This window comes from Vipera berus (genome assembly GCF_964194415.1).
Source record: "Vipera berus genome assembly, chromosome: 1".
NCBI lineage: Eukaryota > Metazoa > Chordata > Lepidosauria > Squamata > Viperidae > Vipera > Vipera berus.
In genome coordinates, this window is record NC_138202.1 from 208,584,563 (window position 1) to 208,607,678 (window position 23,116).

Here is a 23,116-nt window from a genome sequence, read left to right on the forward strand (position 1 = left end):
TAAATACTGTTGCCGGCAAGCCGGTGTCCAATCCACATCCTTAAAGGGTCCCGCCAGAATGGCCTGACCAATAGGATGGGAGTTATGACGCCACCTGTTGTTGCCGGGTGTTACACAGCTGATGTTCAGCTGAGCTGTCAGCTTAACAATGTTTAACAATTAACATTCAATATATAACAGATTCTACAGGATATATAACAGAAAATGGGAAGGGATCATATTCATATTAGAGATTTTTTTAAAAAAATTAAATTGCAGATGCTATTCTTAACTGGATCCTGAGGTTTTTTAACTGGATTTACCTTACTGTGGCTCTAACACTGTTCAGAGCCCTGCTCCTATTTGTACTGGGAAAAAGCTTGTATTGGAGGGAATTTATTTATTTATTTGTTTCGATTTATATACCGCCCTTTTCCCGAGGGACTCAGGGCGGTTTACAGGGCAAATTAAAACAGTGCAATGTACAAATTAAAATAAAATTAAATTAATAGCCCCAAAAGAGTTTAAAATTTAAAATCTTAAAATCCCTCAGTCCAGGCTGGCTAACTCAAATAGCCAGGTCCCGGCGAAACAAGCGAAGGTCGGGTGCGATCCGGAGTTCCACAGGCAGTTGATTCCATAGGGCAGGCGCGCCCACCGAGAACGCTCTCCCCCTGGGGATCGCCTGCCGGCACTCCCTGACCAGCAGGACCCTGAGGAGGCCCTCTCTGTGGGAGCGCACAGGACGATGGGAAGTTGATGCTGGCAGCAGGTGCTCCCTAAGATAATCCGGACCCATGCCATTTAGGGCTTTATAGGTCATCACCAGCACCTTGAATCTCACCCAGAGGGCAACTCCGGAATGGCAAGAGCATGTGCAGATCCTGCTATTATATTGTATATAAATATCTTAAATGTTTACAATACCTACACACGGGCGCATTAGTACCTATTAATATTTACCCAAATGATTAAGTCCGTCACTCCATCTTTTCCAGATCTTTTCCATATATCTAAACTGTGCTTTTAAAAAAGCATTTGCCCAAATACTATTTGTATAAACAGTGGTGCTTAAAGGTTTGTGAAGCCTTTTGAATTTTCAATTTTTCTGCATAAACATAACCTAAAATATGATCTGTTCTCCACATGTCTTAAAACTAGGTAAGGAAAATCCAGTTAAATAAATGAGTCAAAAACCTGTTATACCTGTTTCATTTGTTCATTGAGGAAAATGATCCCAAACTATATATTTGTCAATGGCAAATGTGTGCAAACCTCTAGGACAGTGGTGGTGAACCTTTTAGAGACCGAGTGCCCAAACTGCAAAACCCACTTATGTATCGCAGGTGGGCGTGGCCTGCTAGGTGGCTGTGGCCCACCGGGTGGGCATGGCTACAGTCGTCATGGCAGACTGGGTAGGTGTGGCCGGGGTGGGCATGGACAGCTCGATGTTGCTCCTGGGGAGGACTGCCTGTGGGGGCCGGGAAAGGTTGAGGGAGATCCAGAACGTCTCCGGTGGGTGGGGCCGTGGGCAGGAGGGTGTCTTGCTCAGCTGATGGCTTGGGGGGAAAGGGGGTATCTACACCCCCTCCCAAATGCTGCCATCTCACAAAAGCAGGATGAAAACTCCACAAAGCGGCAAGGAAAAAAAGTTAAAACAGAAGTGTCTCTCGGTGGTTTTCTTTCCTGAGGGGGGGCATGTGGGGAGGCTCCTGAGCCCTGCAGCTCCCCTGAGAGGGGGAGGAGGAGAGTGGGGAGGTGCTGTGCTGGGATTGGGGTTCCTCATGCCTTCTGCTGCCCGCCTGCGCTTTGCCCCAAATGCTATGGATCTGCTTGTCTGGCAGGGCGGAGGCGCTCTCGCGATTGGGGACGCAGTGTGCCTGCTGCCTCGCTTGCCGTGCTGGGGCTGGGCTGGACTGGCTGGGCGCGGAGCCTCCTCACCGCTTCTTCCCTTGTGGACATTGGGAGTGCCCACCGCACCTTGGGCCTCAGGTGGATGGAGGCCAGAGGGGAGAGGGAGCCGCGGCTGCCCACCTGCACTCTTCTGCCGCTCTGCTTGCCTGGCAGGGCAGGGGCACGCTCGCACACAGGGACGCACATGGGGCTGCTGCCTTACTTTCCGTGCCGTCCTGGGGCAATTGCCACCATCCAGCACTCTACAGCCTTTTGCCAGCCAGTTGGGAGCGCCGGGATGCCTCCCTTTGGGCTCCCTCGGCCTCTCCTCCCCCCTCCAGGCTGGGAAGCGCTGGACGGCAGCAGCTGCCCCGAGATGAGCGGTAGGCAGGGTGGGTGCTCCCAATGTCCATGGGAGAAGCAGCGAGGAGGATCTGTGCCCAGCCAGTCCAGCCCAGCTCGGATGCATGGCCGCAGAGCGATTTTGCGGGGCCCCAGCAGCCTGATCCAGGCTCCAGAGGCCTGGAAAAGGCCTCTGCTGCCCGGATCTATGGCTGCTGAGAAATTTCACGCCCCCCCCGATGCAAGCTCCAGAGGCCTTTTCCAAGACTCTGGAGCACAGATCAATGGCCACGGAGCAATTTTGCAAACCCCCAACGGCCTTATGCGGGCTACAGAGGCCTTTTCCAGCAAATATGTTATATTTTGGAATGGCCAAAGTGCTGACCTTAATCCTAAAGAAAATGTTGTGGAAGGACCTGAAATAGGCAGTTCATGTAAAAAAGCCCACCTAAATCCCCAGTTCAGACTTTCTGTAAGGAGGAAGGAGCAAAAATTTCTCCAAGCGTATGTGCAGGACTGATCAAGTATTATTGGAAATGTTTGCTGCAGTTATTACTTCCTAAAGCAGGGCTTTTCAACTTTTTCATCCATTTTACCACTTTTAAGATATGGCAACACCTGAGCACCACCAGTCGCCTAGCAAGGTGTCAAAAAAGTGACCCCCCCCCAAAAAGGAAAAAGTGATGAAGTACAGGTAGTCCTCAACTTACAACAGTTTGCTTAGTGAATGTTTGAAGTTACAACGGCACTGAAAAAAGTGCCCCCGAAGCCACTGCTGAGCAAGACATCTGCCTGCTTGCCGGGTGGCGCTCTTTCTCCTATCCGAGGTTTTCATTGTTGTGAGCATTTCTGTTGAGGATTGACAGCGGGGGTGGGGTGGGGGGGTGTTTGTTTTTTATTCCTCCCCTCTGCTGGGTGGTTGCAGCAGGTTTTGGTCACTTCACATGACCCTGGGACAGTGTGACCATCATAAATATGAATCAGTTGCCAAGCATCTGAATGTAAATCACAAGAGCCTGGAGATGCTGCAACATTCCAGCTGATCGGCACTTCTTCTGGGCTCAACAGAAGCGCCAGGATCAGCGCTGAGCTCCAGCTGGAGCCTGGCACTGATCCTGGCACTTCTGCTGAGCCCTGACAGCCCTGCAGCTCCAGCCGTCTCTCGCTCAGGCTTGTGCGGTGCTGCCACCGGTTCAGCTTATTCCCCTCCCCCGCTACCACATTTCTAGGATGGTTGTGTATCACCTGCCAGGTGCCAATGTACCACAGGTGGTACCCGTACCACTGGGAGTGGGAGCATACCAGTTACTGAAAGCAAAGCCTGAAATATTTTGCCCCAGACAAATATATACATTTGGATCAATTTCTCTACTGCTAAGCTTGTAAGCCGCCCTGAGTCTTCGGAGAAGGGCGGGATATAAATGGAATTAAAATAAAAAAAATATTGAAGGAAATGCCTTCATCATGGTTCAGTCCAAGCCGGGAATAAACAACATGGTGACTGCTTTAGAAAGAAGGTTGCAGTTTATTGGAGGAGAGCCAGACAGAAAGATTGCTCTGGAAGAGTGGGTTTTTGTATAGGGAGTGGGTTTTTGTACCCTTTGGGGCTTTTGTTTGGAGTTGTTTCCTGTTCCTGTTTGAGGCTTTGTATTTCCTATGTCATGTATTCTGACCTGAGTCTGAGTGTGCCCTTTCTGGTATTCTGATGGTGGTGGGTTAATCCTATTATGTCCCAAGGGTCATATCCTGCTTTCCTGGGGCTGTAGCTGATGACTCTTAGATTTTTGGTGTTGATTCTAGGGATCTTTTTTCCTAATCTATTTCCTGATTCCATTCTTTCTGACAAGATTATCACATCTGCAATACTGCAGACTTGGTTTCTGTTTGGGACAGAGAAACTGGGGAAGGAGGGTTGGTTTCTGCCTTTAAATCCTTTAGGGAAATATTTTCTGCCTTTTAAATATTTCCAAAAATATTTCTTTCTTGGGGGAGGGGCTGTCTTCCCACACTCAATACAGTAAATAAATGCACAAGTACCGTATTTTCCGGCATATAAGACGACCTGGCGTATAAGACGACCCCCTACTTTTAAGAAGTTTTTCAAGGTTTTTTGTCTTATACGCCGGAAAATACTTACATGCCCTGCCCTCCCTGTCCGTCGCAGAGGAGGCGAAGGCCCGACTGGCCCCGCCGGCCCTCCCGCTGCTCCCGCGCTTCTGCCGGCCCCCGAGGCACAGCGTTTCCCGGGTGGCAGGCAGCGCCGGAGGGCAGCCGCCACCGCGCCACGGCCGGCGCCCCTCCTGCTTCCCCCCCCCCAGGCCTTGAACTTCTCCCATTCGGCGCAGGGCGGGGCAGCTCCGCCCGCAGCCTCTTTTTCATGTGCCGCTTCCCTCTCACCATCGGCCGAGGCGCGTTCGGCCCGGGCTCCCGGTTCCTCTTCCCGGCCAGCTTCCCGCCCTGCCCCTCATGGAGCTGGACTGGGCGTGCAGCCTCTCGGTGTGGCTGCTTTTCCTGGGCAGCCTGGCGGTGCGGCTCCTGCGCTCGGACCTGTTGCTGAGCCGGCGGCTGCTGCTGCGCATGGGGCTGCTGGCCGTCCTGCCGCTGCCCCTCAGCGCTGCGCTCACGGTGGCTGCCTGCTGGCTCGTCTCGTCCAGCACCGCCCGGCGGAAGCGCAGCGTTGGACAGGAGCAGGACTTCCCTGCCGGCTCCCGTCCGACGCTCTTCCCTCTTGAGGCAGCTGCTGCCTCAAGAGGGAAGAGCGTCGGACGGGAGCCAGCAGGGAAGTCCTGCGTGCGCGCGCATGTGCAGGACTTCCCTGCCGGCTCCCGTCCGGCGCTCTTCCCTCTTTGAGGCAGCATCCCCGAGGACTCCTTAGGAGCCGGGGAGCAATGCTGCCTCAAGAGGGAAGAGCGTCGGGCGGGAGCCGGCAGGGCAGTCCTGCACACGCGCGCAGGACTGCCCTGCCGGCTCCCGCCAGACGCCACCCACTGATTTTCTGGCGTATAAGACGACTGGGCGTATAAGACGACCCCCCAACGTTTGAGGGGATTTTCATGGGTTAAAAAGTCGTCTTATACGCCGGAAAATACGGTATGTTTCTGACTCATTTGTTTAATTAGATTTTCATTAATTTTGGACTTGTGTCATAGTATGAAATATTGATAAGGGACGCGGTGGCTCAGTGTGTTAGGACGCTGAGCTTGTCGATCAGATGGTCGGCAGTTTGGCGGGTCGAATCCCAAGTGCCGTGTAGCAGAGTGAGCACCCGTTACTCGTCCCAGCTTCTGCCAACCTAGCGGTTCGAAAGCACGTAAAAATGCAAGTAGAAAAATAGGGACCACTGCAGTGGGAAGGTAACAGTGTTCCGTGCGCCTTTGGCGTCTAGTCATGCCGGCCACATGACCACGGAGACGTCCTCGGACAAGCGCTGGCTCTTCGGCTTTGAAACGGAGATGAGCACCGGCCCCTAGAGTCGGAAACGACTAGCATGCATGTGCGGGGGAACCTTTACCTTTACCTATGAAATATTGAATATTCAAGTGTTCACAACTTTTAAATACCACTGTAGCAAACTGAGGTATAAATGGCATAAGTGGGTTGCTGAGGGGGGTAAAAATAAAGCTGACTTCAAATCATAACTAAATGAGCATTTATAACGCAAAAAACTGCCTCTGTTGTACCTTATCACAAAAATAAAGTGTTTTTTAAATCTTGGAGTCTCTGCAATAAATTTGCTGCAAAGCGTAATTGTAAAAAAATGACTCTTGACACAATGATAACCTCTAAATATTATGAAAGACATAACACATTCTAGCTTTCTCTATTTTTAAAAATTTGCCTTTAGAAGAGTACAAGAAAATAAAAAAATAAAAAAGCTTATTGCTTGTACATATTAAAGAAAACAAACAAGATCAACGACTACAATAAACCGGGGAGAAAAAAACATTAATAAAAGAGAGCGATTTGCCCTGATAAACCCACTACCAATTTGCGGTTGCTTAAAAAGACATTTCAGCTTTTTATGACTTCTGACTTTTTTGGCGTTAGCCGCAGGAACTCAAAACTGTGGAAAGTCGGCATTGCCACCTCGAGCCCCTCTTCAGAAAAATCGCCTTGTAGCAGCCGCGCAAGCCCAAAAGCAACCCAGAGCTCCCGCCATTTTTCCCCTACCTCCAAGCGCGCGGGCGGGGTGGGGGGGCTCCGCCACCAAGCAGCATGACGGGAAGGCTCGCGGGAGCTTGAAGTTTCCAGCCTTTCTGTCGCAAGGGGGCGTTTGTTAGATCACACACAGACCAATAGAGAAATAGAGCTCCGGTGACGCCACACCATAGGCAGGGCAGGGGATGCGTTGCCTATAGGCTTGGATCCCGCCTCCCTTTTTTAAGTTTTAGCCTTTTCGGAAAGCCTCCGCCAGCAGCGCCCCTTCTGGCGAGACTGGGTAAGTCCATGTAGTGCTGCCCGGCAATTCCTCCTCCCCAGACCGAGAGGCTGGGCATTCCGGCAGTAAACTGAGCATCGAGTGGGCGTGAGAAGAGGTTGATGTCGTTACACAGAAAGGGCAGCCGGATCGCGTGTTTAGAGAGGTAAATGGGGCTGGAACCACACGGGTGCGATCGGAGGCGGCGCTGGACCCAAAGGGGGCCGAGTGGCGTCAGAAACGGGAGGAAGCTCTGCAAAAGAAGCCCAGGCGCTTGCCCGTGGGGAAGATAAAATGGTCAAGGGTGGGAAATGCAACGAGCAATTGCTCCCTAAAACCCCGAATCCGCCTTGTCCGGTCCCTTTTCTTTCTACTTAGCCGGTCTTTAGGTTTCTGACCGGACTACAGTTCCCATCTTCCTCCGCCACTAGTTAACGCCGGTTTCCTAACGTGAAGTTTTTATCCCGACAAGCTCTGGGGACCGAGGTTTTAAAAGGCTGAACTAGGGAGTGGCGGATGGGTGTGGCGATAGACCTCCTCATCGTCACCTCCCAGTTAGTAGTTGTCAAGGAGAGCCGCTTTCGAATTGCAGCCTTCGTCGAAAAAATAAGGTGGCCACATCTTGAAAGATCCAAAGCCTGAAAACGACAGACTATATTCAGCTTGATGTCTGTATAATTTCCATGGCTTGGTTTGGCTTGGCTTGGCTTTCATCCCCATTACAACTCACGGTTATTCTGAGATCTGCTTTGGAATTTATCCCACTCTTGAAATGCGTGGGGGTGATGTGAGCAGGCATTTTTTTTACCTATTGGAAAATACTGTTGATTAAATTGGAGACAAATAGCCCTGGACTTACAACAGTTTGTTTAGTGACCGTTCAAAGTTACAGTGGCACTGAAAAAAAGTGTCTTATGACCGTTCTTCAAACTTACAACCCTTGTGGCATCCTCATGGTCACGTGATCAAAATTCAGATGCTTGACAACTGGTTCATATTTATGACGGTTGCAGTGTCCTGGGCTCATGTGATCACCTTTTGCAAACTTTTGACAAGCAAAGTAAATGGCGAAGCCAGTTTCACTTAACTCTTATTAACAACTGCAGTGGTTCACTTAACAACTGTGGCAAGAAAGGTTGTAAAATGGGGCAAAACTCAGTTAACAAAGGTCTCCTCTAGCAAGAGAAATTTGGTGCTCAATTGTGGTCTAGTTGAGGGCTACCTGTAGTCACAATTTGATACAAAATAGACATGTGTGTCATAGTCACCCAGTTCATTTTTACAAGGAGAGAGAACATTTGGCTGTCCAGATGCTAAACTAAAAATCTCTTAGCATCACCCAAATTGACTGCAAGTGATGGGTGATGGGTTTGGGTTTTATTGTTTTTATGTATTTTAACTTAACTTATTGTTATAGTTTTTGGGCATCTTGTTTAATCTTTTTTAACTTTTGTATTCTTGTTTTTTAACATGTATTGCCCTGTTCACCGCCCTGAGTCCTTCGGGAGAAGGGCGGTATACAAATATAATAAAATAAATAAATAAATAAACTGTTGGAAGTTGTACTTCACCAACTTCTGAAGTAGGGGTGTTAAACTGCCAGCCTGTGAGCCGGACGCGTCATGAAGAAACTGCGCCCATCTCATTGCCGGCAATGGCGAAAAACCTACGATATGTCATGCGATGTCGTGAGTTTGACATGTCTGATCTGAAGGATCGCAATTTCCTGTCCCTGAATGAACAAACTCTTTTAAATTAAAAATAGAAATATTCCTTGTAACTGATTAGAAATATTAACTGAGGGCCAGATATGGGAATTCCCTTTATGTTTTCAGTATCCAGAAAATGCTCCTCTGAAATCTAAGTAGCAAAATAGATTTCTGCAGTGTGATTGTGGCCTACTAATTTGACTTATGGGGTGATTTCAGGATGACGATGGGAATGAATTGCTTTTGCTAGGCCTCTAGTTCTCACATCACCCTGATAGTGTCCCATAAGTCAAAAACAGGCTGATCATTTTTAGCCATTCTTTGTCCAATATACCAAAATGTTACAGCATAGAGCTCCAGAAGAATTCAGATACCGAGTGTTGCTTTTTTTCTGAACTACAACATGGTCTTTTCCAAATTTGTGGAAAGGAAAATATGTATTTCTTATAAGGCAGACATGTCAAACTCGCCATGTCACATGACATCGCGCAATGTATCAGGAGAGTTTTGCTATTGCCGGCAATGGGGTGGGTGCAGTTTCTGGATGACATGTCCGGCCCATGGGCCGGCAGTTTGACACCCCTGTATTTATTTATTTATTTATTTATGTATTTATTTATTTATTTGATTTGTATACCGCCCTTCTCCCTAAGGACTCAGGGCGGTGAACAGTGACATAAATAACAGAATGCACAAATAGTTATCTTAAGACAATAATTAAAACAGAACCCGTCAGACCAGACCGGATTGCTTAAACAGATATGTTTTTAGGTCGCGTCGGAAGGAGCGAAGGTCGGGAGCCATCCGGAGCTCAACCGGTAAACGGTTCCATAGGTCAGGCGCGCTCACAGAGAACGCCCTCCCTCTGGGAGCTACCAGACGGCATTCTCCGAACGGCGGCACCCTTAGGAGGCCCTCTCTGTGGGAGCGCACTGGACGGAGGGACGTTGACGCTGTATAAGGTGTATCTTTAGATGTGATGGAGAACTGCTGACCTGCTTTTTCCCCCTGTACTAAAATGTGGCTATCAAATTCACTTGAGACAATTTGTTTACTTAAAACATTGAGAACCAAAGTTAGGTTGAGTCCAATGAATCAGTTTAAAGAAGCTCAACAAAAGCCTCAATAGAACAAAGAAACAGTACCAATTATAAAACGTTCATAGTTTGCCTTCACTTACTTTTATGGCAAATTAGCTAGTAATTAGTAATTAAAACAGTATTTGTTTTCTTTGCAGATGTATTCCATGAAAACTTAAACATGGAGCTGGGGAAAGGGAAGCTCTTGAGGACTGGCCTTAATGCCTTACACCAGGCCATCCATCCTGTGCATGGGATTGCTTGGACAGACGGAAAGCAAGTGATACTGACTTCTTTATACCAGCATAATGGAGAACCTAACTTTGGCAACTCAAATGTTGTGGGTCAATTTGAACACGTTCATGGACTTTACTGGGGTCCGTTTTGTGCACCAGATGCTCCTGCACTTCTTGCTATTCAGCATAAAAGACACATTACAATGTGGCAACTCTGTTACAGTGTTTCAGAACAAAACAAGCTGATGGTGTATCAGATCAGTGAAATCAGCGAGTTGTTTCCTATACTTCCCCAGGGTTGTGTGTGGCATCCCCAAAAAGAAATTTTAGCTGTGCTCACTACGCGAGAAACTTCTGTGCTCCATTCAGTGCGACTCAATAACTCCAGAATCAAAGCAGACATCAAAGGTAGCGGTATCATTCATTGTGCTTGTTGGACTGAGGAAGGCAAACGTTTGGTGATTGGGATAGGCAGCACACTCCATTCCTACATGTGGGATGATGATCAGAAAACTTTAAATGCTTGCTCCTTTTGTCCAATATTTGATGTAGGGGGCTATGTTTGTGCAATAGAACCAACTATGAGTGCTCAAGTGGCAGTTGCTACTGAACTGCCACTGGATAAGATCTGCAGCTTAAATGCTGGTGTTTCATTTGAAATCCCAAGTGAAATTATTGGAAATCCAATCCCTTCCCAAAGTAGCCCATTGGAAAATGATAGTGATGCCTCTGTAGACGATGGGAAAAAGTCAACAGACCAGGAAATTTTTGCATCATCCCCAGTGGATTTGACTCATCTCCCTTCAGGTAAACAGCAATCGGAAAACAGTCCCCTCATTAATCTAAGATCCAAAGATTACTTAACTGGAAGTGGTCACGATGCATCACATTTCATTTTGGTGACTTTTGAAAGAAAGGCGACAACTAGCAAAAAAGTCAGCATTCCAGGTATCCTGGTCCCAGATATCATGGCTTTTGACTCTAAAACACAGACTGTGGTAGTCGCCTCCAATACCTGTAACATAATTTTGACTTATTCCTTAACTTCAACACTCCTGCCTAACATTCAACAAATTCATTTGGAGAGGAATGAGAGGCCAAAGGGGTTATGTTTCCTAACAGAGAAACTGTTGCTGATCCTGATTGGAAAACAAAAAATAGCGGATCCTGCTTTTCTTCCGTCTTCACGCTCAGACAAGTACATTCTCCGCTTGATAGTCAAAAAGATCACCTCTAGAGAAGGCCATTCTGCGCTTATGGGTCCTACTCAGGTTTGTTTTAGGAACATACCAGTGAAAAGAGAGTGCATTGAAACTCATTCTCCTGATGCTCACTTTCTGAGAGGAGGATTGCTGCTCCCGAATTGCATGAGCGTGCCATCTCCTGGGAAGAAAAAACTGATAGAAGAAATTGCTAACGAGCAATGCTTGTCAGCAAGAGTTGTGGATTCTGCTGAGAAAAAGATGTCCAAGGATTTTCCTCAAGATTTGAGAACTTTGGACGTTGAGCCAATAGCTCGTTCCTTTGGTCTTCAAGAGCTTGAAAATTCTTCAGGGCCACTAAATTTGCCAATTTCAAGCACAGCAGGAGATAGATCTCATGAAACAGACTCTAAGTTGTATGACAAACAAATGCAGAATTCTTGTGAAGTAAAAAGGAGCTTAGTGCAAAGTGAAAAAGAAGCTAATTGTATCTCTAAAAATCTAGAGGAGCTGTGCTACAGCTTTGCAGAACTTCAGCACCAGCTTTTTGAGATAACTGAGCTTGTAAGATCCGGAAAAAAAAATGTTCCACAGTATCCGCCATCTTGTGAACCTTCTTTTGTTAATGTAATTTGCCAGGTAACTTTCAAAAAGAGTATGCTATCACAGTTTTAATATAGCCAGATGTACTTAAAAACTAGTAATATTGATTCCTTCCTTGTGAGCTTTGCTGTAAAATTTCTGAAGAGCAACAAACCATTTGCCAAAATCTAGTTATGTAAAGCTATTCTTAAAGATAGGAGAAGAAAGATTTGGACTCCTTTGGAGAAATCGGTGTGTTTGGGGCCTTTGTAGACTTTCTAGAATTGACACTGCAATGAAATCTAAAAAGTAATTTTCAAGAGGTTGGAAATATTCCAGAAATGCCATTTGAGAGCCAGTAGATTTGGCTAGAGCACGGGTGTCAAACTTGCCGCATCATGTGATGTGTCACGAAGTAGTGTGACTTTTTGCATTGCCAAAGGGGTGGGTGGGTGTAGCCTCCACATGATGCAACTTGCTTGCGGGCCAGCAGTTTGACACCCTTGGGCTAGACACTTAATTAAGACAAGAAAAACTCTGGTTCAAATCTCCATTAAGTCTCAAGAATTGCTGGCTGATCTTAAGACAGCTGTTTTCTCTTAGCCTAATTTTCCTTCCATGGGATTTGTGAAGATAACTCCTGGAATGGGCTGGAGGAAGAACCATGAATAAGTGTTTGTGTGTTGTGTGTGTAGGTGTAGGTGTGTTGCATGAAACTGCATGAATAGGTATTGCCTTGCACAGATCAAAATGACCTATTTCATAAATAGTAGTGGCTGTCAGACATGAGTGGCAGTACATTTTACCTATAGAGGCAGAGAAAACAAACATTGAACTGGATTCATTTGTGACATCCTTTGCTCTAGTCTAGCTATTGATCTGAATATGCCCAAAGTACCGTATTTTCCGGCGTATAAGATGACTTTTTAACCCATGAAAATCATCTCAAAAGTTGGGGGGTCGTCTTATACGCCCAGTCGTCTTATACGCCGGAAAATACGGTACTATAATATTCAAGGTGAAAATTGTGCAAGTTCAGTCTTCGTAGTACCTTTGCATGTGCAGCTCTTACCAGTGGGCATAAAGTATGCACATGGCACTAAGTAACAACATGGTATCTGAATGGTATCTATTCCCCCACTTTGAAACCTGATTTTGTGAGTATGGGATTAATTCTTATGAATCACTACGCCTAAAATTCTTAATTCTTAAATTAACAGAAGGAGTCTTCCGGATCTGTTACTTCTGAACAGCGTGCTGTTGTCCTCTGTGATGGGAAACTCCGTTTGAGCATAATTCAGAAGATTTTCAGTGTGGGTGTAGTTGAAATGCAGCATAGTAAGTATGAAAGGTAACTTTGGGAACACTAATAAATGAACAGAGATACAGTTTCACATCCCTCCTTCCATAAAAATGTGGGAAGAGCTCACATAACCCTTTATCTCTTAGAGCAGACATGTCAAACTTGCGACGTCATGTGACGTCGCGGAACGTATTGGAACTTTTCCCCCATTGCCGGCAATGGGGTGGGCGTGGTTTTCTTGTGACGTGTCCAGCCCGTAGGCTGGCAATTTGACACTCCTGTCTTAGAGACTAATAATATCTCAGGATACTTCAAGTCATAAGAAGTTGTAGTTCCACTCTGTACTAGTAAGCTGTATTTGAATGCTGTAACTATCCATAGGCCCCATATTTTAAGGACATTGATAAAGAGATGCTAGCCAGAATGGTGAAGAATCTGGAAATATATAGAATAGCTCCATATGCAGAATATTCAAAGGGGTTGGAAATGTTTAACCTGAAGAAAACAAACAAACAATGGCCTTCAACTCAGATTGGGTGCTGCGGGCCAGATGGAACAAACTCATTTTTGGTTCTTCCAAAAAGAAAGACTTGAACCAATGGGTGGAGATAGCAGGAAAATAATTTAAAATATAATTAGAAAAAACATAAACAGGGCTGGATGCATAATTTATCATCTCTATGGGAAGAAGTGTTTCTGTCCTTCTGAAAGTTTAGTTTGGTCTTATGGTAAAATATATACTGCTCAAAAAAATAAAGGGAACACTGAAACAACACAATGTACTGTATTTAATAGTAGGATGTCTTATCTTGTGTTCCCTTTATTTTTTTGATCAGTATACTTGGCTGCCAAGGGGAGAGCGTTCTGTGTGGGCGCGCCTGACCTATGGAACCATTTACCGGTTGAGCTCCGGATGGCTCCCGACCTTCGCTCCTTCCGACGTGATCTAAAAACATACCTATTTAAGCAATCCGGTCTGGTCTGACGGGTTTAATTTTAATTGTGGTTTTAACTTAACTTCTACATTTGGGCAGTAGGGCTTAATTTATTCTCAATTTTCTGTATTTGTGCATTTTGACATTTATGTCACTGTTCACCGCCCTGAGTCCTTAGGGAGAAGGGTGGTATACAAATCAAATAAATAAATAAATAAATACACACTTCATAATCCTGCTGGTGAAAAACATGATACACTATTCAAAGTGAAGACTGTGTCAGCAACTGAGCACTTTTAGTTGGCATCCTGTTTGGAAACTTACGAATGAGCTAGTTTCCTAGCTCTTTTTCTGTTACTGGCTCCAGCAGTATGCGCTCAAGTTTCTGGTTTTTGTCTCCAAACCTTTGAATTGTAACAATCTTTTCAATTGAGTTCTGCTAGTGATTCATCCAGGTAATTAATGGACTCATCCAGGTATTTTTTTTGACAACAGTAATAATTTGCCACTGCCTCTTTCTGGTAGATTTTGTTGACTTCTGTCTAGTTTATAACCCAGAGACTTCTTGGTGCTTCCTATCCAAGTACTACCCACATCTAACCCTATATAGTTGGGTTTTTTTAAAAATTAGAGTAGCCAGGTTTTCTTAGATGTCATCACGTGGCTGAGTAAATCCTTTATTTAGTAAGTTGTTCCCACAGACTTTTTCTACTACTTCATATTTAGTTATTGAGACGTGTTCTTTTCACATCTCTTGAACTATGGCTGTCTACCATTTTTGGAAACACGTAGATCTGTACATCCAAGTAAAGAAAATAAACTTGATCTAATTCAGCAACAGCTAACCAGTCCTCCTCAGTAATTTGATGCTTTGTTAATTACGGTTTATAATTAACACCCATGACCTGGACTCATCTTGTTGGCAATTTTCAGTTTGATATATCAGCTTAAATATTACGTTACATACACAAGCTTGTTTGCTTGTGTCTATACAGATATTTTGAAAATCTTTCTTAGTGTTGGCCTTATCTGACTAGTTTAAGTAAGACTCTAAGCAGAAAGATTAAAGGTTCACATGATTGCAATCTTCTCATGATGTCACTTGCAACAGAGCTTTATATAACCTATGAAAGAAACTCCTCATAGAAACTGAAGCTCTGGCAGCTACCAAAATCATTTCTAAAATATGAAACTACAGCGCTGCATAAATTGGAGGTACAACCCAAATTCTCTCTATTCTTCAAATCCAGTTATACTTTTACAGTTTAAAAGTACGTGCTTTCCAAATACTAGCAGGACTGCTCTATGAATGGCAAGCAGAACAGGATATTTAGACCTGCCAGTTTTTATTCTTATGGAAAATATAAACCAGAATGAGATCCTCCTGGAAGGTGCATGTTAGTAATGTTTATTGCCCTCCCTGAAATTATCTACAGCCATGCCCCCATATCTGCATACCTTGTCTAGTTTGTCAGGGTGGGTATGTCATGTCTATTCCTCCTTTGCTCCCAACATTTTATTCACAATGCAGGAGTAATATGGGAAAACCTGGTGGTCCTATGTTGACAGAGCCTGTGACTGAAACTCCACATGCCTCTTTTCTCCTTGGAAAGAGAAAGGGAGGAAATAGTAGCTTTTATCTGCTGTAGGAAACTCTTTAAGTATTGCTGTGACATCAGTTATCCAGTGGCAATACCCATCCTTTACAGGATTAGCAGTCGGGTACAAATGCTATTATACCAAACAAATAGGGAAGCAAAATGTCCAAAATGAATGGGGGCATTCAGAGGAAAGCACCAATCCAGCCAAATGCTAAATAGAAGCACAGTAGAATGATAGCTTAGACCAGGGGTCCCTAACCCCCAGTCCGTGGACCAATACAGGGTCACAGCATGTCAGTAACCGGTCCAAATGAACAAGCAAAGCCCCATCCACGAGATGCAGGCAGCACACAAAACCACGCAGCTTTCAGTCTGCGGAAAAAGCTCTCTCCACGGAACCAGTCCCTGGTGCCCAAAAGGTTGGGGACCTCTGGCTTAGACCTTAATAATACCAGGAGGAATCAGACACCACTATGCCTAGAACTTATTCATCTAGTCTTATGCCTTTCTATACTGACATTGTTCCTCTGTTTCTACTTAGGGATGCATATTGGTGCAATGCACAGACTGTACTTAAAAGGGATAAAAAGAACAAACCCTTAGGCCAGACATGTCAAACACAAGGCCCGGGGGCCAGATCCGGCCCGCGAAGTGGTTTCATGTGGCCCGCAAAGCCTTCCTGGAAACAGTGAGGGAACGGCCGCCACTGCCTTGGCACTTGCCCCGGTCCCATCTCCTTCTGCCAGAGACCCTCAGATCTGTCCCACTCCTGCCCAGGCCCCCATAGGCACCCTTGATGCGAACGATGTAGAGCTGGCCACACCCACCCAGTAGGCCATACGCACTCTAGCCACGCCCACCCAGTAGGCCACGCCCACCCTGGCCATACCCACCCGGCCCCTTGAGGGCAACCGCAATGCTGATGCGGCCCTCAATGAAATTGAATTTGACACCCCTGCCTTAGGCAAATGAGCAGGGATGGAGAGAGGGAGGAGGAGGAGGAGGAGGAAGAAGAAGAAAAATGAAAAAAAGATAGAAATATACTCCATGATCTGTCATCAGTGTGACCACAAATAGACTGGGACTGGGTTTACTCATTACTAGGGTTTACAAAATCAATTTGCTAGGTTTCCAATAACCCAATAAATTATTAAACTGATTGTGGTTTAACACTATTTCTTTTGTTTTAAATTATACATCATGGCTTATAATTTATTAGAACATACAGTGCATTCAGAAAGTATTCGGACTCCCTTCACTTTTGTCAATTTTGTTATGGTGCAGCCTAATTTTACACTTGTTGAATTTCATTTTTCCCCCTCATTATTTATTTATTTATTTATTTATTTATTTATTTGATTTATTTATTTGATTTATTTATTTGATTTATTTATTTGATTTATTTATTTATTTGATTTATATACCGCCCTTCTCCTGAAGGACTCAGGGCGGTGTACAGGACAATAAAAATAAGAATACAGGATACAAGATTTAAAGTTAAATGATTGTGCCCAATGTAGTAGGTTAGTTAAAATAATGTTAAAACCCAAACCCATCAGGCCAGGCCGGCTTGTGAGGCATTTGTTAAGTGAGTTTTGCCTCATTTTATGACCTGTCTTGCCACAGTTAAGTGAATCGCTTCAGTTGTTAATAACAGTTATTAAGTGAATCTGGATTTTCCGTTGATTGTGCTTGTCAGAAGGCCGCAAAAGGTAATCACAGGACCCCAGGACACTGCAGCCGTCATAAATATGAGTCAGTTGCTAACAGTCTGAATTTTGATTATGTGACTAGCGGGATGCTGCAGTGGTTGTATGAAAAATGGTCACTTTTTTCAGTGTTGTAACTTGGAATGGTCACTAAACGGACAGTCGTAAGTCAAGGACTATATTCAAAGTTTTTTTTCCCCTTAAGATGCATTGTTAACCATTTTCTCTGTAAGCAAAAATGAATCAAAAAATTGTAGGAGAAACCAATCTTGTGTCCCATATATGTTGTATTCTAGTGGCTTGGTCTGACATTATTAAGTTGGTCTTTGTATAGAAGTAAGCAAGGAAGCCAGTTAACTGCTTAGGTACAGTATCTTGCAAATGCAAATGCCAACACAGTCACTGCTTCTCTTTGGAATTCCTTAAAATGTTTGTGTCTCTTTTGTCTTTTACAGATTTGTCCTGGATTATTCTTACGTCAGACAGTGAGGGCTTTATTCCATTAACATTTGAATCCCAGCAGGAGATCATTATAAGGGAGGTGGATGCCATATCTAATGACAGCAGTATTGCTTCTTGCAAACCATTACTTGCGGTCAATTCCACTGAGGGATTCAGAAAGCTTTCCTCCCAAAGTCTGGATTTTACAGCCAGCTCCATGGAAGTCTTGAGAGAAGAGTCTTCTCAGTGTCTGGTGGATGGCGGAGATTTTTATGAGCAGACCAACAGCTCTTCCTAATCATGACTGTTTGCAAGTTGATCGACGTAGAAGTGAAATCTTTCATGAAGCATAATTAAAGTTGGGACTGTTGTCTATTGTGCTTTCACAAAGGGGTGATATGTTGCTGAACTATTGCTCTTGCCTTTGATTCCTTTTTACTAATACTCCATGGCTTACTTGCCGTTTTATCAAATAATTTTAAATTATTCTTGCCTGGTAACGGTGGCAGACCAGCTGTGCAAGGCACTTTAAGTCTCTACAAAGCCTACTTGCTAGGGCTGACTCAACATATTTTCATTTTTAAATTCTATTAGCAATTTTGCTAATATTTTGCTCTGCTGAACACAAAATTAATTGTTTGCCAAAGCCGAAAGAAGCTTTTTCTGGAGGAAAGAGGACTGTTTGTCCTTAGCATTTCCTCAGAAGCTTCAGTGGCACGAACAAACTGTAAAAAAAAAAAAAGTGTGGATTTCTAGTGATTCTAGAAGTAGAAAGCAAAACTGAGTCATGTTTATTACTGTATTATAAGGCAAACTGTTGTAGTTTCTGCATCATTACACTACTTCTAATTTTGTCATTTTACCAGTGCCTGTTACAAAAGTTCTTGAAAGTTAGGAGACCATTTACAAAACTACTTACTAGTGAACGTACCAAAGTCCTTCTCATATAACAGTACCTGCAACAAAACCCGATTCATTTTGTCAGTTTTCCTTCAGTGTCCCAGAAACTGTTACAATATGCATGCAAGTTGAATAGCTCTAGATTTAAAAAAAACATTAAAAATAACTTAATTCAGAATAGCTGAAGGCTGTCAAGTCTGAAATACTGTTCTGAACGCTGAATTATAGAGGATGAGGGGCTGAACTGATTTTCAAAACAAGTTTCACAAACCCAACGTTACATTGACAATCCTTAGGTATACTGGAACATAGTTGTAGCCCTGTTTAGACTTCATGGGAAAAAAGGAGGAAAGGGAACACTTTATTTTTTTCATCTTTATCAAGCTAGAAACCAGGTGACGGAGTTCTAGTCTTGCTTTAGGCATGAAAGCCACTGGCCGATCTTGGGCCAGTCACTCACTCATCCCAACCCACTTCACAGAGTGGTGGTGGTGGAGAAAATCAAAGGAAGAAATATTAGCTATGTTTGTCACCTTGAATTATTTATGAAAATAATAAAAGCGGGTTAAAAAATTATTAAATGAGGGGGAGGTGCCATCTGCCCCTAAACTTTGTATTTTACAGCTTGGAAGCAGAAGGGGGCAGTCACACCGATGGAAAGTAGGACCGGTATCTTTTTTTTCTTTTCTTCTTGTTTTCTGTTGTGAAAAAGCCTTTCATGATGAGGGCGATGTGGATTTAACTTCCGGTCGTAAATAATCTGAACCCTAATTTCCATCATCACCGATATTTGCCTCTGTCACCCTCACACCAGCTGCCTGCAATTAGTGCAGGTTCGAGTCCCACCAGGCTCAAGGTTGACTCAGCCTTCCATCCTTCCGAGGTAGGTAAAATGAGGACCCAGATTGTTGGGGGCAATTAAGCTGACTTTGTAATAATGCCGCTTGGGGTGTGTGTGAAAGCCCTAATAAGCAGGCATATACATAGAATGAAGGCTACTGCTAAGCACATTGGTTTGTGCTTAGAGTGTAAGCCGCCCTGAGTCTTCAAAGAAGGGCGGGATATAAATGGAATTAAAATTAAATTAAATTAAATTGTAAAAAGGATAACGGTAGCTATTACAATGTTTTTTTTTTCTTTTTTCGCTCCTTTCCCCTTTTTCTGCCCTTTAAGTCACTCCGTTCAAAGTCCCTTCCTTGGTATTCCTGCCTAATGTAAGATTTCATAAATATCTTCAGTGGGTTATTAGATTGCTGTGTTTTTTTGTCTCGGATAAGATATCTGAAAAGCAGAGCCACTTTCAAATTAGTAGACGAAATAAGTATGTGTTGAGTGTTTTCAGTTGGATCTTCAACACACCAAAGCTTTCGTTTCACTTAATGAAAAATTACAAAAAATAGTTAAAGGGGGCAAAGATAACTAAAATCCATTTCTAGTTTTCTTTACCGCAGCTGCCAAGTCATTATCCCTGCTGCTTTAACATTATAATAATTCCTTCAGCTCCTTATTCTTTTTCGGTCATCAAATCCAGCAGTCACAATCTCACTTTTTTTCCCCATTTTCAGCAGTCTACAAAAGGTTTCCAGGTTTTTATAAAAGCACTTATCGTTTTTTCCTTGCCCAAATAGCTCAGTTATCCCATCTCTGCTAGCTCTAGGACAATTTCAACATTAAAGCAAGCAGCTTTCAACTTGCAACACTAGGCAAACTAAAACTCTGTTCAATTCATGAATTCCATCGTGCTACTTTTTTCACATGTAAACAATATTGTATTTGTATTTGTATTTATTAAATTTGTATACCGCCCTTCTCCCGAGGGACTCAGGGCGGTGAACAGGGCACATAGAAATAGAGGATACAAAAATTAAAGAAAGAATTAAATAATCGCCCAGATAAAACAGTAACAATATAAAAACCCAATTAAAAAACCCTAACTTCCCCCATCAGGCCAGGCCAGCTTGTTCAAATAAATGGGTCTTCAGACCGCATCGGAAGGAGCGAAGGTCCGGTGCCATCCGGAGCTCAACCGGCAGTTGGTTCCATAAAGCCGAAGCGCCCACAGAGAAGGCCCTCCCCCTGGGGGCCACCAGCCGACATTCTCTGACCGGGGGCACCCTGTGGAGGCCCCCTCTGTGGGAACGCACAGGGCGGAGGGAAGTTGACACCGGCAGCATGGACCATGCAACATACAAGTAGGCCTTTACTTAAGACTACAATTGAGCCCAAAATTTCTGTTGCTAAGCGAGACAGTCGTTAAGTACATTTTGCCCCATTTTACGACTTTTCTCACCACAGTTAAGGGAATCTCTGCAGTTGTTACCTTAGTAACATGATAATTAAGTGAATCTGGCTTCCCCATTGACTTTGCTTGTTAGATCACAGAAGATCACATGACCCCCAAGACATTGCAACTGTCATGAACCAGTTGCCAAGCATCTGAATTTTGATCACGTGACCATGGGGATGTTGCAACGCTTGTTAAGTATGAAAAACAGTCATAAGTCACTTTTTTCAGTGCCTTTGTAAATTGGAACGGTCACAATGCACTGTTCAAAACTACCTACATTAAGCCATAATATAGTTTATTGGTTTGGGCTATGTCAGCCAAATGTGGCTTGTTAACCACAGTTTATGTCTTAAGATAATTTAACTATACTATACTATACTACATGTGAATGAAGTCAGGGGCTCAACTGTTGGAAGAAGGAATTCCTGTAATTGTTTCTCAACCATCTAGTTAGGCATAACAGCAAAATGAGGCATAGCAGTTTATTTTAGCTATGATTATTACAATTACTTATTGTAATAATTCCTGATTTTAAAATGATGATTTTAAAATCAGATGAGTTGTCCCAGAGGTGCCTTTTTCAGGAGGCAGATGGACTTTCTTGCTTTTCTTTGAAGATGTTTCGCTTCTCATCTGGGAGGCTTCTTCAGCTCTGACTGAATGGTGGGGAAGGGATTTATACTCCTTGCACTTTTTCTTTCCTTCCTTCCTACTTTTCTTCTCTATCCTTTTCCTTCTTTCCCTCCCATCTTCCTCCTCCTCTTCCTCTTTTCCTTTCATCCTTCTCCCAAAGGTGCTTTTTTTAGGAGGCAACTAGACTTACTTGTTTTTCTTTGGAGACATTTCGCTTCTCATCCGGGAGGCTTCTTCAGCTCTGCTGGATGGTAGGGAGGGGGGGATTTATACTTGGTGGAGCAGTGGGCTAATGCCTCCTTAAGTAATACCAGCTGCCTGCAATTAGTGCATGTTCGCATCCCACCAGGCTCAAGGTTGACTCAGCCTTCCATCCTTCCGAGGTAGGTAAAATGAGGACCCAGATTGTTGGGGGCAATTAAGCTGACTTTGTAATAATGCCGCTTGGCGGGGGCCGAAAGTCCTAATAAGCAGGCATATACATAGAATGAAGGCTATTGCTAAGCACATTGGTTTGTGCTTAAATTGTAAGCCGCCCTGAGTCTTCGGAGAAGGACGGGGTATAAATGGGATTAAAATAAAAATAAATAAATAAAAAAATACTTCTTGCAGACAGCTGATCATTTGCATCCTTTTAAAGCAGACATGTCAAACTCATGTCACGTGACGTTGCGCAATGTATCGGGATGGTTTTGCCATTGCCGGCAATTGGGTGGGCGCAGCTCTCGGATGACGCATCTGGCCGCGAGCCGGCAGTTTGACACCCGTTTTAGAGGGTTGTTGAGGCCACCTGGAATGCAAATGACCAGCAGTCTGCGGGGATTGAAGATTTCCAGTAGTAGCTGGAGAGGCTTTTTGGATGAGGGGCCTCTTTAAAGAGAAAACGGAGTCGTTGCCTCGTGAAAAAAAGCACCTTTGGGACAACCAGGACCTGGATGACGGAGAATCTCCATTAGCAATTGGGCAAGTGAATTCTACTTTATTGTAATGCTCTGTTGGTACAATTTTGCAAATCTTAAAAGTACAAGTCTCCTTCTCTTTCCACCCCTTTTCATTTACCACCCAAGAAACCAGTTTTCTGAGCTGCTTTCTCCATCTAGGATGCAGCTGAGGGCTACGCTCTTTTACCTGACCATTCCCAGACAGCATCTCCTGCCAGAATCTCCCAAGCTCTTCCCCATATTCCATTAGAGTTCCCTCTTCCAAGGCATGGATTGTTCTTGTGGCAGTATCTTTGTCCAGTCCCCCGAAGGTGTTTTTCACACATAAAAGTAGTCCTTGACTTACAACAATCCATTTTGCCACCGTTCAAAGTTAACCCTTAACAACCAATTTCCTGACAGTGAGGACAATTAACCACTGGAAGAGTTTGTCTCCAGATGTTATGGCTGCTTCCATCACTGGAGGCTTTTAAGAAGAGACTGTATAGTCACTTGACTGGAATGGTATCATAGGGTCTCCTGCTTGAGCAGGGGGTGGACTAGAAGACCTCCAAGGTCCCTTCCAACTCTTTATTATTTTATTAACCAGTGGAAAAACATGCCTCCAGATGTTGTGGCTGCTCCATCACTGGAGGCTTTTAAGAAGAGACTGGAGAGCCACTTGACTGGAATGGTATTATAGGTCTCCTGCTTGTGCAGGGGGTGGACTAGAAGACCTTCAAGGTCCCTTCCAACTCTGTTATTTTGTTAAAATAATAAAATAAAACATCAAAAGATTGATATGAGTAAAGGTGAACCTTAAAAGTAGCTGGTTTGAGAGTGTTTCATGATTAAGAACTGGCTTTACACACAATGAATAAAACAGTGATTTCTTTGGCTTTGATTTAGCAGAATGAACAATTCCATCCCTATTAAATTATGACACAT

General features: G+C 44.1%; 1 protein-coding gene across 1 annotated transcript; it reads left to right on the plus strand.

The window, feature by feature from the left end:
• Positions 1-6,720: 6,720 nt before the first annotated feature.
• On the plus strand, positions 6,721-19,984 carry LOC308660690 (WD repeat and coiled-coil-containing protein-like). The gene is made up of 4 exons (XM_081315190.1): positions 6,721-6,797; positions 9,578-11,496; positions 12,660-12,777; positions 17,443-19,984. The coding sequence occupies exons 2-4, from the start codon at positions 9,601-9,603 to the stop codon at positions 17,724-17,726; spliced, it is 2,298 nt and encodes a 765-aa protein (XP_081171316.1). The 5' UTR covers positions 6,721-6,797; positions 9,578-9,600; the 3' UTR covers positions 17,727-19,984.
• Positions 19,985-23,116: the final 3,132 nt, after the last annotated feature.

Bases quoted from the DNA above. Each gene is read 5' to 3' on its own strand.
- LOC308660690 (XM_081315190.1), top strand. From the start codon at position 9,601: ATGGAGCTGGGGAAAGGGAAGCTCTTGAGGACTGGCCTTAATGCCTTA. The intron at 11,497-12,659 runs GTAACTTTCAAA...TTAAATTAACAG, and splicing joins TTGTTAATGTAATTTGCCAG to AAGGAGTCTTCCGGATCTGT. The intron at 12,778-17,442 runs GTAAGTATGAAA...TGTCTTTTACAG, and splicing joins TGTAGTTGAAATGCAGCATA to ATTTGTCCTGGATTATTCTT.